The 16,891-nt window shown below is 43.5% G+C and overlaps 2 protein-coding genes across 2 annotated transcripts in view; both read right to left on the bottom strand.

The window, feature by feature from the left end:
- The window catches only part of LOC142924428 (uncharacterized), a 357,538-nt gene that overhangs the window by 200,900 nt on the left and 139,747 nt on the right, over positions 1–16,891 (bottom strand). The window lies entirely within an intron of this gene.
- LOC116941975 (A disintegrin and metalloproteinase with thrombospondin motifs 7) overlaps positions 13,173–16,891 on the bottom strand; it is an 89,003-nt gene continuing 85,284 nt past the window's right edge. The window contains exon 24 of the mRNA XM_032953411.2: positions 13,173–14,744. Within this exon, the coding sequence (XP_032809302.2) occupies positions 14,584–14,744 (161 nt within the window). The 3' untranslated portion in view covers positions 13,173–14,583. The remainder of the gene's footprint in view (positions 14,745–16,891) is intronic.

Below are 16,891 nucleotides of genomic sequence, written 5' to 3' on the forward strand. Positions count from 1 at the left end.
CTTCATTCTGTTCATCTTGCTGTTAAACTTCGCCCTGGCAAACTTTTCGCTTTGTTTATACTCCAGTGAGTGTATCCAATAATCTCTTAATTATTAGCCATCATCAGCAATCATCAATCCGCTGCTGTATGAAACATGCGTTTAGGTTATGTTGCTGCTATACATTTGCACATGATAAGCCACTTCGTTGAGCTATCATTTCTGACAAGGTCGCTTCTGAAAAAGAAGCTCCCAGCTCAGTTGGCTTTACCTAGTAAGAAAAACATAGTTGAGTTCTATTTGTATATTTAAAAAAAGTAATCTGCTTACATTTCGATTTAAAGCTTTCGTGACTGCAATGATTCATCTTCTTTGGTTCTTTCGGTAAAGTCACGTAGAATGAGAATAAAATAATAAATTGATAAAATAAAATAACACAATAATATTCTCACGACGTTTCGGCCACAACACAAGCGGCCTTCATCAGGTGAAGGGAGCGAGACTGTCTGGTAGGACAGCGCTGGAGTGAGAGAGCCACGTTCAGATCACGGCTTTTAAGCTGTGTGAGAGGAACAAAGAGCCTTGACGAAGGAATTAGCATAAAATTTAGCATTGAAAAGGCTGAATGATTAGCTTGTGACTGGTCACAGAAATAGCTATGTTAAAAGTTAAAGCATACACATCCGCAGAGGCACCCATTGTTAAAAGGAATTAGCATAGAATTTAGCATTGAAATAGCTAAATTAAGGCATTCGCTTGTAACTGCTACAGAAATAGTTACGTTGAAGTCAGAGCATACACATTCACCGAGGCACTTAGTACAAATCAAAACAGGAGAATTTAGCATTGAAATAACTAGGCGAATTTAGCATTGAAATAACTGGGTGATTTGCTGGTGACTGGTCACAGAAATGACTAACCCATCTGAGCTATTCACAGTACTATATAGTGAACCAATAAAAACTAAAATATAAATTACCTTCATGTTATCAATAAACTCTATATTCTCCAATCAGCTAAGCTACCAACCATAAGTCGTTATATATCACAATGCTATATGGCGAAAAAATGGGTGGATTCTTACCCTCAAATTTCCGTACCACGGATAGCTACGGGCCCCGTTCAGACGGACGAGTTCGTCCATGGTCGGAACAGAGGAGGGGGAGAGAGACAGCTGCGAAGCCCTAGTATACTCCATGTTGTAAACCATACCATTAACCGTGGTGTGAGAGGTATTAAGAGGCAATGCTGGCGAAAGAGCTGCGGTCTGAAGGTCATCGTAAAATTACAATTAATTAAGAACAGAAATGATTTAACACATCTTTCCAGTGGTTACTAAGCCTGAATCCATCTTCTCGGTTGAAATTGTCTCTGTGCTTGTATATGTGAATGGCCTCATGAACGAATCTCTCATGGTAGCCAGTTGGTTTGCAAAGAACCTCCGTCTTGGAGAAGTCAATGTCATGTGAGCCCACTGAATTGTAACAGTGATCTGCCACGGCAGAGGAGTTCGTCTTACCGTGTTTCAAGTCTGCTTTATGTTCGCGGATGCGGTCCGAGATATGTCTTTTGGTTTCTCCAATGTAGCTACTACCACAGAGGCACTTTAGTTTGTAAACGCCCGGGTACTGTATGTCTGGAAGAGCATCTTTTACAGATGGAACTAAATCACGGATTTTGTGTACTGTGTTGAATCGGACCTGGATCTTGTGTTTATTCAGGATTTTGGAGATCTTTTTAGTGACCCCTGCAATGTAGGGTAAGGTGATGGTTTTGAGTGGCTCCACAAGAGGATCCTTATTCTTAGTTTTTTCGGTAAAGTCACGTTGAAGAGAAACAACAAAATATATATAAAACAATAAAAAATTCTCACGACGTTTCGACCATAACTCAAACGGTCATCATCAGGTGTGTCGGTTTGCATAAATGTATTTTGAAAACGGCATATTTATTTATATATATATATAAAAATAACGTTTGCGTCACGCGCAACGATTGGCAGTTTGCCCAGGACTAGTCCATCTATTTTTTGAAAAGAGGAGGGGGGAGACGAAATTTGTTTTTATGTATGCTGTCTGAAAGCCACTGTAAGCGTGAACAATCAATCAAGAACTGAAATGATTTATCAAATCTTTCCAATGATTGCTAAGATAGAATCCATCTTCTCGGTTGAAATTGTCTCTGTGCTTGTATATGTGGATAGCCTCATGAACGAATCTCTCATGGAAGCCAGATGGCTTACAAAGAACCTCCGTCTTGGAAAAGTCAATGGCATGTGAGCCTACTGAATTAGAACAATGATCTGCTACGGCCGAGGTGTTGGTCCTACCGTGTTTAAGGTCTGCTTTATGTTCACGAATGCGGTCCGAGATATGGCGTTTGGTTTCTCCAATGTAACTACTACCACAGAGTCAACTTAGTTTGTAGACACCAGGGTATTGTATGTCCGGAATCACATCTTTTACAGACGGAACCAGATCACGGATTTTATGTAATGTGTTGAAACGGACCTGGATCTTGTGTTTATTCAAGATTTTGGAGATCTTTTTTGTGATCCCAGCAATGTAGGGTAAAGTGATGGTTTTGAAAGGCTCCTCAAGAGGGTTCTTCTTCATGGTTTGAGTGATAGCTTTGCGGATTGTATAGTCGGAGTAACCATTAGCCCTAAGAGCTTGGTGTACGTGCTTGAGTTCACTGGTAATGTGTTCCTGGTCGGAAATGCATTGGGCTCTATGGTATAGAGTCTTGATGAGGCAGTTCTTCTGGGATGGATGGTGGTGGGAATCCGGTTTCAAGTAAGCATCTGTATGGGTAGCTTTCCTGTAGACAGAGTGGCTCATTGAACCATCATGTCTCCTTTTAATTAAGACATCCAGAAAGGGTAGTTTGCCATCTTTTTCGACCTCCATGGTAAATCTGATGGCTGGGTGTATGGAATTGATGTGGTCGCGGAATTGGTCTGCTTACCTTTTCTTCACTTTGCACTCCTGACGTATTTTTGTATTGTTTTATTGTTGTAACGTTCTGACATCTGTGAAAAAGAGCTTTATAGCTCATCAGATTCCTCCAATATAAATGCATATTCTGATTCTGAAGACCTCCCAAAGCAATTACCATTTTTTAATTAGATACCTTTAAATGTAATGGAAACCTCTTTTCAACTGCTTGACCGTATATCATTACCTTGTAGAATGTATCCCAAGTAACACAATGCATACAACAGATGTGCACCACCGACTTCTTGTCGGCTTATAATTATGATCGACGAATTGTAGCCTTGGTCAGCCATCCTTTGAGCGAGTCACGTTGCCTTGACTTCCATTTCATAGCCAGTTTTTTTTTAATCCATTGAATGTCACAAAATGAAATATCAATATGAAACTCAGCTGTTGGGACGTTCGTCGCACAATAGACTTCATTTAGCATCGCCCTGCCAAGATGTCCACGTGAAAAAGAGCTATCGTTTAAGCTCGTCTCACTTCACAGCCGTTTTCCCGCTTGCGTCCCTTTGCGTCTGTGTGTCGCGGCAGGCAAACGTGTCAGGGCGTCTATGGTCAGCGCAAGTTGAATAGAGTCGGACACTCACTCGTTCTACATGATAAGCGGCTTGTCTGTATGTCTCCAAATCAGAAGTATATTTCCGGAGTAAAGCCAATTGAGGCAAAGTGATATATTATTGTTTTCAAGGGCTACTCGGCTGGCAGACAATTTATGCGTGCATAATAAAGGTTTTGGGTTAGATCGCGTAAGTATAAATGTGTCGTAACCCTCCACCACCCGACAGAGCCAGTAAGGTTTGTCACGTAAACAACTCGCCAATTAGTGTAGGAGGGTTACGGACACATTTATACTGACGCGATCTAACCCAAAAACCTTTATTATTAATAATATTAGTCGCGAAAGCCTACGTGTTAAAATGTATGCGTGTTTACTTGTACGTAGCCAACCGTGCTAATCGGAAATGCGGGGGAAGGGCAACAGACTAAACACAAAAAGCAGTTGTAAAGAAGAAATTAGTTTTCAACCTAAATTATTTAAAAGTGCATCCCTCCAGTGGCTTCCAAATATCGGAAGGAAGAGCGTTCCAGACGGCCGCAGAAGCGCATCTGAAAGTGCCGCGTGATGCAGTGATCTTTTTTGCTTCGATGGCCAACCAAAGTACAGACTGATATCTGGCACAGCCTGCCTCTAACCCTTTTGACGTGTTGTTTTCTCATTTCAACTCAACGCGTGCCCTGCACAATATACGCCGCTCGACAAAACAAGAGGGGATACGGAAAACTCCGCGACATCAACCCGGTCTCGGCACGACAGGGCCCTATGAAGGGGGACACACAAATTGGGCTCACTGCCCCCAGCCAAGTGGGGACCACGTGGGGAGGGGGCTTGAGGTTTTTTTTATGGGAGGGGGGGGGGGACAAGGGAATAGGGACACAGGGCAGTGGGACCCCTGCCTCTAAGCCTTAACCATCGCAGGGACTCATTCGAGATAGAGTCGGAGGGGCAACGAGTTTCATGGAAGCCTCAATGGCGGACGAAGAAGGCCTGATTAGAGACGGGGGTTTGACAGGGTTGACGAGTGAGGAGCAAGAACGCAGAGGAGGAAGAGGTTCGACAGGACGGGGAGAGAGTCACCATCTCGTCGATCCATAAATGTTGCTCATCATGCGCAGAAGCTGAATGGTTTTAATGTACTTCTCGATTGCCCCACGTGGTTGTCTCTAACTAGTGCGTGCATTTATTAATGCGAACACAGACGGCTGGCTGTCCGTGTGAAGTTACAATTTTTTTCACCAACTGGTGTAAAACTATTTTGCATTCCAATGGAGGGCGCTCTGATGGTTCAGGAATTGTATGTGCATGAAAAAGGTCGAGAGTAAGAATGGATCGATTAACATTGATTGTTAACTTGGTGGTATATGCAGCCAATTATGTATATAAAAATCTATGTCTTTCAGTGTGCATAGGCCTCGGCAAGGTAAGGTAAAAACAACGTGCCTACCTTTACCCTACCTTTTACCTTACCACAATACAATCACTCTACCCTACCTTTTACCCTTCAGCAGGTAAGGTAAAAGGTTAAAAGCAACGAGCCTACCTTTACCCTACCTTTTACCCTTACCCCATACAAATTACCCGATTACAGGGTAATTACTGGGGTACTACACATGAAAAAGGTTTATAACATGTAAATGCTAGGTAGAGTGCTTTATTCATATAGAATACTCTCGATTATTCCAATTTTACACGCTTTCTTTAAACTCACTCTGTTGTTGTTATCGTTGTTGTATCCTCAAATCTTGTAACTCAATTTTAACCCACTTCCCAATGTGGTTTCGACTGCAAACTCGGTATACTTATGTCATACTTAAGACAATATTATATTCTATCATTAAAAAGATAATAAAAATATTTTTAAACATATTTTTTATGTTATGTTTCGGCTTGGGTCTAATTGTCCACTGTCAACTGACGTTGGCTGTAATTGCCCACGGTCCCCTGACGTTGTGGCGAGCTTCGGGGCCACTTCCTGGAGTCGTGGAGTTCTGCCATTACTAGTACATTTCATAACAGCGTGTTTTAAAAGAGGTTTTAAAATATATTACTTATTAAATGGAGGCCACGTACTGCGCCACGGAGCTTTTAGCGGTAAACAAGGCACCGTATTTACCGGGTAATACTTCGCGCTACCTTTTACCCTACCGGGTCATTCTTCCGAGCTACCTTTACCCTACCCTTTACCTTACCCCTTGGCATGTCGACACCTTTACCTTTACCCTTTTACCCTGTATACAAGGTAAATTACCTTACCTTGCCGAGGCCTAAGTGTGCATATGTTGTATTTACTGGGTTCACGTGACCCATGCAGCCACTAGTGGCCGCTACATTCAACACAATGTAAAATAAAACGTTTTTTTTTCGTGAATCTAATCGTGAAAATTAATCGCAATGCTGAGGTGCATTGTGAGACCTTCTGTTGTGTCGTGCAGTGATCCTCAGTTTTCGGTTATGGTGGCCCCCCAATCAAGACCACTGATCCCCGTACTCCCCCCACCTGGCACTGTCGGTGTACATGACATGCAACAACACTCCTGGCGTGCAAATGCACAAGAGTCCTCACATGTCTATGCCTTTAGTTCCACGGGTGCGTGAGTACATTTCTTAAATGATGCGTTACGTATCAGTATCTTTACCGGAACCCGCCTCTCCCACCAGCCGTCTTCAATCCACGGCTTAAGAACCACTGGTCTAGCAACTAGTCTAAACACACTTTAAAAGTGACTAGGAATTGACCGTTATTTGTCAAACGGCCAAGTTGATGAATGTAATGTTGCAGAAACACTGCATGCATTGGGTTAATGCCCCCATTACATTGTCAGGCAGCTTTTGCAGCTCAGCTAGCAAGTTGTCACGGAGGTAGGTGCATAATTACGTTAACAGTGTTCTCCACCGGAAGGAAGGTGGAATGGCAGCAGCCTAGAAAACGATGACGACCGCTCGTGTTGCGATCGAAACTTCGTGATATTTTTATTCACTTAATTTTTTTTATAAATATTTTTTTCAATCTACGTGACTTTACCGAAAGAACAAAATAATAGAAACCCCTGCAATCTTTGGTTTTTCTAAAAATGTCGTACATGCCTCTTGCTTTTGGACTTGAAGAAAATATTGGTGGAATGGCAGTGTGCAGTGGTTTGTGCACTCCGAGATGAATCGGGCAGTCCAAATTTCAAGCTACGGATCACGTAAGTATAGAGCAATATCTGAACTGTAAATAGCCACAAAAAGCAGTGGATTATTATTAGAATACACACAAAAGATAAAAGTGAAAATATTTTCTGCACTACAGTGCAACCATTGTGTTTACCTTAGAATTCTTGCATAAATGCTAGGCAGATAAACATCGCTAAATGAAAATTTGGCATTTGGAATGTTGGGAATTAGCGTACATCTTTTATAAATACAAGTCTTCAACCTTGCTCTTGGCAACCTTTGCTGCTGAGCCGGTAATTATGGCTTTGACGATAAGGATTCTGTCATCATCCAGAAATTTCTGCAGAAGTGTACAATGAGCAGACCAGACATTGGTGTACAATGAGCAGACCAAAATGTGCCAATGCCAATTTGCCCAAATTCTCAAACGTCCTAAACAAAAGTGAAGAGGTATCTTTTTTGAGTATGGTGATCATCACCAACAGACACGATTGTCCGTCTCACTGTTGGTTTGAGACCTCACATTGTCACCAAACCTCTTAGTGGATTGACCATGGCTGATGTTGACATGTTCCCCAAGGAGATGGAAAGATTAAATCAGCTTGTATTCAGGTTTTTAATTTTGCATGGTTTTATATATATTTTTATCAAAGCAAAAAAAACATTTAGATGGGGCACTGCACCAACCACCAATGCAGACCACCTGCAGGTGTAATGATGCAGATTTGTCTTGGCCCAGGGAAAACTTTCTGGAGATGTTTGTACGTGATGAGAATGAAGTGAACCCAATTTTAAAACGTGAATCATTTATTAAATAACTCAACCACAAGAGGACAGATACATTTAAAAATAAAATTATAGTGCGCATGTATGTCATTCGCAATGAGCTTTACCGTTAAACACATGCTTTCCGAGCCATCTCCCTGACCTGACACATATGTAATGTAGCTTCTCAGAGACACCGTCTTCTCTTCCCCTATATTTATTGTAATAAAGTCCACTGACAACTCGACGAGTAACCACGAGTGACTAAACACACTTGGTTAGTTAGACGACTCTATTCTGGGACAGCATAACTTCTCGTCTCAAGACATCTCGAAGATGACGACGACGGCGAGTCCCCACACCAACAGCCCCCAGGTCCGGCTCACGCCGGCTCTTATACCTCGCCCGGTCTGGCCACGCCCCTTATACCTCGCCCGGTCTGGCCACGCCCCTTATACCTCGCCCGGTCTGGCCACGCCCCTTATACCTCGCCCGGTCTGGCCACGCCCCTTATACCTCGCCCGGTCTGGCCACGCCCCTTATACCTCGCCCGGTCTGGCCACGCCCCTTATACCTCGCCCGGTCTGGCCACGCCCCTTATACCTCGCCCGGTCTGGCCACGCCCCTTATACCTCGCCCGGTCTGGCCACGCCCCTTATACCTCGCCCGGTCTGGCCACGCCCCTTATACCTCGCCCGGTCTGGCCACGCCCCTTATACCTCGCCCGGTCTGGCCACGCCCCTTATACCTCGCCGGTCTGGCCACGCCCCTTATACCTCGCCCGGTCTGGCCACGCCCCTTATACCTCGCCCGGTCTGGCCACGCCCCTTATACCTCGCCCGGTCTGGCCACGCCCCTTATACCTCGCCCGGTCTGGCCACGCCCCTTATACCTCGCCCGGTCTGGCCACGCCCCTTATACCTCGCCCGGTCTGGCCACGCCCCTTATACCTCGCCCGGTCTGGCCACGCCCCTTATACCTCGCCCGGTCTGGCCACGCCCCTTATACCTCGCCCGGTCTGGCCACGCCCCTTATACCTCGCCGGTCTGGCCACGCCCCTTATACCTCGCCCGGTCTGGCCACGCCCCTTATACCTCGCCCGGTCTGGCCACGCCCCTTATACCTCGCCCGGTCTGGCCACGCCCCTTATACCTCGCCCGGTCTGGCCACGCCCCTTATACCTCGCCCGGTCCGGCCACGCCCCTTATGCCTCGCCCGGTCCGGCCACGCCCCTTATGCCTCGCCCGGTCCGGCCACGCCCCTTATGCCTCGCCCGGTCTGGCCACGCCCTTTATACCTCGCCCGGTCCGGCCACGCCCCTTATTTCTCGCCCGGTCTGGCCACGCCCCTTAGGCCTCGCCCGGTCGGGCCACGCCCCTTATGCCTCGCCCGGTCTGGCCACGCCCCTTATGCCTCGCCCGGTCCGGCCACGCCCCTTATACCTCGCCCGGTCTGGCCACGCCTCTTATGCCTCGCCCGGTCCGGCCACGCCCCTTATACCTCGCCCGGTCTGGCCACGCCCCTTATGCCTCGCCCGGTCTGGCCACGCCCCTTATGCCTCGCCCGGTCTGGCCACGCCCCTTATGCCTCGCCCGGTCCGGCCACGCCCCTTATACCTCGCCCGGTCTGGCCACGCCCCTTATACCTCGCCTGGTCCGGCCACGCCCCTATTCTCGAATTCTCCTCGCCACACCTGGCTCTGTCAATCTCCGCCCTTATTACACTTTCCTGCCATTGGATCCCGTGCTCCCCCTCACGTGACCCTGTCAACGCTCGTCCCGTCAATCATCATTAGCACGTCCATTAGTAATCATGGTCCCGGGGAACCACACTGTCCCTCTATCACTCCGTGCTGTCTTTACACATATGCGTTTCATGTCGTTATTGCACACAGGGTCCAGTCTCTCTCCCCTCTCTTCCGAATAATATACCTGGCGTTTCCTTCACTCAGGTGGACGCCTACTCTGTAGGCATCTAACCCATGCAGATTCCCAATGCACAAGTGGGAAATAAAAGCGATTGTGGCTACCAACGCCAGACCATGGACGATGTGACTTTGCGCTGCCACAAATAAGATCTTGAAGGCGGCGGTTGAAGCTGCAATTCACCAAACTCTCAGACAAAGCAATTTAATGGCTAAATCATTTGGAAGTAGATCTCTTGACAGTTGATCTTCATTTGGCCTTACAAAGAAGATCTCACCCATGAGGCTGATTACTCAGTCACCGTATCGTTCTAAACTGTTTGATCAACATAACACAATGGGTATGTTTAATTTGACGCCTCCTCCACCATTTCATCTCTGCACTGGAGCCTTTCAAATCAACACAGCAGAGTGGCCACTTTTATTCCTGCTTCCCGTAATTCTTGACATGCATTTCACCACATATTTTACTATGAACCACAACCGTACGCAAACTTCTCGAGTTTCGACTGCTCATTGTAACTGTATAAAGTTGTGGAAGTCGTTTTTTTTACTGAACTTTTTTTAGTAGATTCTAAATAAAGGTTATATTTACAGTATATATTATTATCATCGCTTCCTCAGAAATTATATTACTTTTTAATCACTTTTAACCCATAAAAAGTAATTTGATACATACATTTCTTAAATGAGATGCTCAGTTAAAAACAGTCTAATCTAAAATATAATTTGCTAATACTGTATTCTAACTTTAAATACATTGGAATAACGTATACAACCAATATATTTTTTTTGTTTCCAGAGATAACAGAACTGCCATCATTGTCTTATTTTTTCCAAAACTGCTACGTGTATTTCTCTAAGACGGCACCGTCTTAGCGGTAAAGTACTGAAATGAAATATATCTGCGGCTATCCGAGTAATCTGACCATTCTCCAGTGTTCGTGTGTGTCTGGAGTCAAAAATGACAATGGAATACGTCTGGATTTGTAAGGTTATGTTGGGCTGGTAATCACCACCAACCAAAGAGTAATGCTTTTGGTTGTGAAAAAAAAACCTCACCTCTGCTAGCCCATGTTGTGCGCTCATTTAATTATGATTCATGATCACACCCAGAGCGTGCATGTGCATGATACTAGCAGATCATTTCACATTTTGACAATTACGGTACGAGCAAGTGACATGGGTAAATGAAAGTAGGGCTCGTGGAGATATTAGAATTTGCCGGCTGGTTAATTGAGAAAATGGCGTTTTATGTGGCTCATGAAGGTGCAAGTGTGGAAAACACAATTCAGCAAGCCTGCTCTTGAGAAATGGTGCAACAGCCTCACTGGTCTTGGTGTCGTCGTCGTCGTCACAATGTGGAACGAAATAAAAACGTCATTGCCTGCAGGGATAGAGAGGTTGCCGTGATGAAGCGTGTTATTGATTTGAATGGACACTGTGTGATAGAAATACATTTGCAGAACTTGAAAAAAACCCTGAAAACTATGAGGAAAGTGCCAATTATGTGTTCACAATGCGGGAGTCATTATATAATACGTGTGTGGCTGTAGCTGTATTAATGACAATCATATTCATCTTTGCTCAAATTATAGCTTTTTTAATCAACTTAAAGTATAATTACAATTCACTGTCGAAGTGATACATGTAATGAAAAGGATTAGCAATTTTTACAAATTTACACGACCTTGCATCAACCTTGCACGGTTGGTTGGTTTATTAAATTATTTCATAAGCTGAGTCTTATTTGCACTACATTATTGAAATTGGCACATAACCTAATTGGAAAACACGTGCATATATATAATTTCACAATGTGAAATCAAGTTAAATATACTAGCGTGTGCAGAATCAAATCTTTTCATTTCTAGGGATAAAACCCCCCATCATGATGGATACATTCGCAGGCAGGAAACCCCAAGAGTTTCAAACAACACGCAGATTTTTGTACATAAAGCACTCAGCCTCAGTGCCTTATGCAAACACCTGAAAGCACACACCCTTTGTTCCCTGGGTACCACGGTGCCGAGATGTTAACTACCTCGCCTGATTACAGGAGATCGTGGGTTCGCTCCCGACCCTGGCGCCTGTATATTTGGAGTTTGCATATTCTCTCCGTGGTCTTGTGGATTTTTGTCCTAAGGGGCTTTCACCTTCACATTTAGAAACATGCGTTTAGAGTATTTGGCTGTTATAAATGTTCAAATGATAAGGCACTTCGCTGAGCTATCATCTGTGGCCAGGTCGCTTCTGATAAAGAGTTATACAGCTCAGTGGGCCTTACCTGGTAAGTTTTAGTTTAGTTTGAAAGTGCATTGTGGTTCATCTTGTATTCGGTCGCAGCATCAGTCCTGGTCACAATTGTTAAAATGTATGTATTTTAACACTGTAGGCTTTCGCGACCAATATTCATAATGTAGGGTTTTGTTTGGGTTAAATCGCGTATATATAAATGTCGTTAAACCTGCCACCACCCGACAGCCAACTAGTAAGGTTTGTCATGTCAACAGAACATGCCAATTCGTTTCTAGTACAGCACACCTGTGTTGGAGAGCGCCTGATGACGCTAGTTGCAATTACTGGCGAAACGTCGTACTCCGATTGTAAATGTTGTGGCTTTGCTCTCCAACACACCGGTGTGCTGTACTTGTAACGAATTGGCCACGTTATGTTTACGGGACAAACCTTACTAATTGGCTCTGCCGGGTGGTGGCGGGTTTAACGACACATTTATATATTTACGAGATCTAACCCCCCCCAAAAACCTATATTATTTATGTATTTTGATGGTGACCTTACACAAAAGGACCAGAATGCACTTCTTCAGGAAATGTGTTTTTTTTTAAACATCTTTAAGGTTGCAGAACATGGCCTATGTAAAAAAAAACTGACATTTGTTTGCTGCTATGGTGTCATAGACGTATGAATAAAGTTGTATTTATAATTTGCAGCTGTTTGTCAATACACTGCTGGATTAAAGCCTTCCCAATGCCATGTCGGTCACGAGTTATTTAACCATATTTCCCCATGTTAGTCAGTGGGTTGAAGTGGGGTGGTAGGACCCAGAACTGTACAGAGTTCATTTATCACTCACCACTGATGTTTGTTGTGGCCAAAAATCACTCCGGTCACCGGGTTCTTAGTGAAATGTGATAATCATACTCTTTGGATCTTTCGGTAAAGTCACGTAGATGGATAATAAATATATCACGACGTATCGATCGCAATACATGTATTATTTTTCTATCTACGTGACTTTACCCAAAGACCCAAAGAGATGAATTCCTGCAGTCACGAAAGCTTTAAGTCAAGATGTGATAATCACTTTGATACCCACTCCACCCCTTGTGTTATAAATGACAATGTTTGATGGATTTCTGTCATTATATAGGGGTTAGCACACTGGAATTGCAATCCAGAGGTCATCGGTTCAATCTCCCTGAATTGCAGTGGAAAGACTGAGAACTTTTCAAAGTCCACTTGCCTCTGTCCACCCAACAGTATAAATCGGTATACTGCAATTGATCGTGAGGTCGCGTTGGTGGGGTAAAGTGTAGGTACGTTCGCCTCTTCTAAGACGTCTGGACAGCGTGAAAGAGTAGGCCAAAATACCCCTTACTGGAGACCTTTATGCCAGCAGTGGCAAGAAGAAATTGGAGGGCTGCACATTTACCGTTCACATTTTATTTGCTTCTTGGGGTGAATGTTCCCTTCTGCTGAGTAAAGATAATTTTCACTTTGGCGGAGTTCTGAAAAGCATTTTCATCAAATGATTAAATGAACGTGATTGGATGGTCTTTGATTTTCTTTATTAAATCTTTCTTTTGCCAACATTCAGTGGAAAGATGACACTTTTTGAAAATAAATCCATACGAAGTCCAAAGCAGAGCACCACAAGGAAATTCAAGGCACAAATCATTACCGATTAAAATCAGTGACAATGAACTTCAAATTCTTGGTTCTTTAGGTAAAGTCACGTTGAAGGGAAACAATAAATTAATAAAATATATAAAACAATAAAATTCTCACGACGTTTCGACTGCAACACAAGCAGTCATCATCAGGTGTGAAAACCAACTGCAAGAACATTTCTTTCAAATGTTCTTTCAAATGTTCTTGCCGTTGGTTTTCACACCTGGCGATTGCTTGTGTTGCAGTCGAAACGTCGTGAGAATTTTATTGTTTTATATATATTTTATTATTTTATTGTTTCCCTTCAACGTGACTTTGCTGAAAGAACCAAGAATATGGTTATTACCCTTTGAACCACAGGGATTTCACACCAATTAATTTTCATAGCACCACGTGTTTATTCATTCAGTACCACTGAAACAAAAGCAACAACCTGGAACCAAACATTTGAGTGCACGTAAGCTTTTTGAATATGGGAGCACATTTCATCTTGAATTGTAGTGGTTACAGTAAAAAGCGATATAAACATATTAATAATGTGACGTACAAACATTTCCAAGTACTTGAAATGTATTACAGTCTTTAAGGACCGCTGGATAGCATATAGTACATGAAGGACAAAAATATTACTAAATCACATGGTCCAAGAACATGGCTACAACAGCCCTCCATGGCTTGTCCTATTTGTCAAATATTTTCTAAATTGCATATGAGACACTGCATGCTTGTAGCACCTCCGATTAGCACGGTTGGCTTACGGCGCAAAAGAAGTTCAACATACGTACACACGTAGCAGAACGCGGGCACCACTCTGAACACGGTTTCCAACCAGTAAACAGAACATGAACGGACTTTTGATTTAAAGCTTTCGTGACTGCAGTAATTCATATTCTTAGTTTTTTCGGTAAAGTCACGTTGAAGAGAAACAACAAAATAATAAAATATATATAAAACAATAAAAAATTCTCACGACGTTTCGACCATAACTCAAACGGTCATCTTCAGGTGTGTTGGTTTGCATAAATTTATTTTTAAACGGCGCATTTTTTTAAATTATTTTGTTGTTTCTCTTCAACGTGACTTTACCGAAAAAACTAAGAATATGAACGGACTTATTTTACCCTTTACTGCTGTCGGCGTCCTTGAGTTGTTCATCGCTCATCCACAGCCATTTCGACAGGGCCAAGGGAACGAACGGTGGTGTTAATGTGACCCTTGATCAGCCTCGCCGGACTGGAGGAAACTAAAATGGACAGCACAGGTTTTGACAGATGCCGCCTTGGTCGTTATTTGGAGACGTGTTCGTTGCCCCTCGGGCGGCTGCGTTGAACGTCTCGGTGACACATGAGGCAGCACTGGAGCCTCACGGTTGCCACTTGACATCGGCCCAGCAGCTTGAGACGCCGGCAGAATGTAAACGACATTCGATCCTTCTCGCACGTGTGCTCTGTAGACAAATCAACAGCAAGCGTGGGGGCAGTTGCTGAGCGTCGTTGGCACGTTCCCCCGTGCAATGAGTAAAACCTTATTAATCCATCTTTCTAGCCCGGCACCTGGACCCCTCTGTGCTGTGGACCGCTGTGCAGTCACACGGCATTCATACGCGATAGCTGGACAGTAATTAAGGCGATCTGCAAAGTAATGAGTGGAAAAGTGGTCATGGCAGTTGTGCTTAGATCGTGATTCTCTCATCTGGCGCTCCTCTCTATGCTTGTAGGTTTGCCAATCATCCGGCACAATTAAGTGTTAATGAGGAAAAGTGTGAATTTTTATTTAAAGCTTTCGTGACAATAAAATAATAAAAAAATATAAAACAATAAAAATTATCACGACGTTTCGACTGCAACACAAGCAATCATCATCAGGTGTGAATACCACAGCAAGAAAATTTGAAAAAAGTGGCGGTTTTTTTTAACGTTAGCACCACGGAGAGCAATTTGACAGTTTGTTCAGATGGACGAGTCCATCTATGTTCGGAAAAGAGGAGGGGGGAGACGAAAATTAATGGATGCGGTCTGACCGCACTTTTTTCAAATTCTCTTGCTGTGGTTTTCACACCTGATGATGATTGCTTGTGTTGCAGTCGAAACGTCGTGAGAATTTTGTTTTATATTTTTTTTATTTTATTGTTTCCCTTCGACGTGACTTTACCGAAAGAACCAAGAAGAGGAAAAGTGTACTCATTTCCACTCATGTATTTATTTGGGAGCAACAGGAAATGCAGCTGCTTCTCATGAAAAGATCTCGCCCCCATGGCCTCACTCGTCCTTGCTTCTATGACCGTAGATTTAGCAGGCAGGCAGGTCAGAGTTCAACCACAGAGTTGTAATTTTAGGCCACCCTCTTCATAGCCTGGCACCTTGGCTCCTTGAGCCCGTGGATGCCAGTGCAGCACAACACTCTTTAGCTACACCACTGTGTTCGGGGCACGGTGGTGTAATAGGGCAGTGAGAACACAGGAAATAAAAGCAATACAGGCATGCTTTCCAAATGTACGACCGCTGTCAAAACCAAACATTTCATGAGGAGCGCCGCCTGCAAATTCAAGGTAAGTCTCTTATAGAAGGGCGACTTTTGACTTCTCAACTCTTAAATAGACAATGTACTATTTGAAACGGTTGCAGGTCATTCACAGCATCATAATTGGCTAGGTTGTGCACAAAAAGTTAAAGGTTGAGATATTAGTTTGGGTGCATTTGCAGGCCTAATGCATGTTAATATAGCTTTCTGATGTGTTTTTGAGCTATACCACATCAGAAACATATGCCGTATAACTGCCAAAACATAAACAGTTGTGATGTATCTCATCATTATTCAGTTTGGCATTGGAGGTGTATGCGGACAAGAATGGAGCACTTTGGCAAATGCAGATTTCAGAAAAGCAGTTGCATAGCTCCACTTTTAAAGGCATTTTGGAACGCGTTGTTTTGTTCACAAAAAACCCACAACATGAATAAATAGAATGTCGTACGTAAAAATACAAACCTTCTACGCACTTCACATCTCCCTTGGCATAACAAACGGAAACGTATTTATTTATTTAACCAGATATAGCCCATTTATAAGTATATATAGCTCTTTTTCAGAAGCTCTCTGCTCACAAATGATAGCTCAACGAAGTGGCTTATTATGTGGAAATGTATAGCAGCCAAATAATCAAAAACTTAAAATGATAATGCTGACTTGAATAATGCTTTTCAAATGGACTGGGTTTGTTAATTATTCTGAGAAAGGACCAATGTGAAACGAGGTTTCACTGATTGGTAAAGCTTTAGATCCATATAGACTATTACTACCATTTACTCATTTAACTTTACCAGGTAAGGCCCATTGAGCTGTACAGCTCTTTTTCAAAAGGGACCTGGCCACAAATGATAGCCCAACGAGGTGGTTTATCTACGTGCAATTTTATTGCAGCCGAATACACGAAACGCATGTTTCTAAATGTGGAGGGAAAAATAAGGACCCGGAGAAAAATCCACGTGACCACGTGAAGAACATGCAAACTACAAATATACAGGCATCAGGGTCGGAAATGGAACCCACCAGGCGAGGTAGTTAACATCATGCAGGAAGAAGAAATGGGAGTTCAGC

The sequence above is a fragment of the Petromyzon marinus genome, chromosome 13 (genome assembly GCF_048934315.1).
Source record: "Petromyzon marinus isolate PM22_M1 ecotype Great Lakes invasive population chromosome 13, UKy_Petmar_22M1.pri1.0, whole genome shotgun sequence".
In the NCBI taxonomy this organism is placed as follows: Eukaryota; Metazoa; Chordata; class Hyperoartia; order Petromyzontiformes; family Petromyzontidae; genus Petromyzon; species Petromyzon marinus.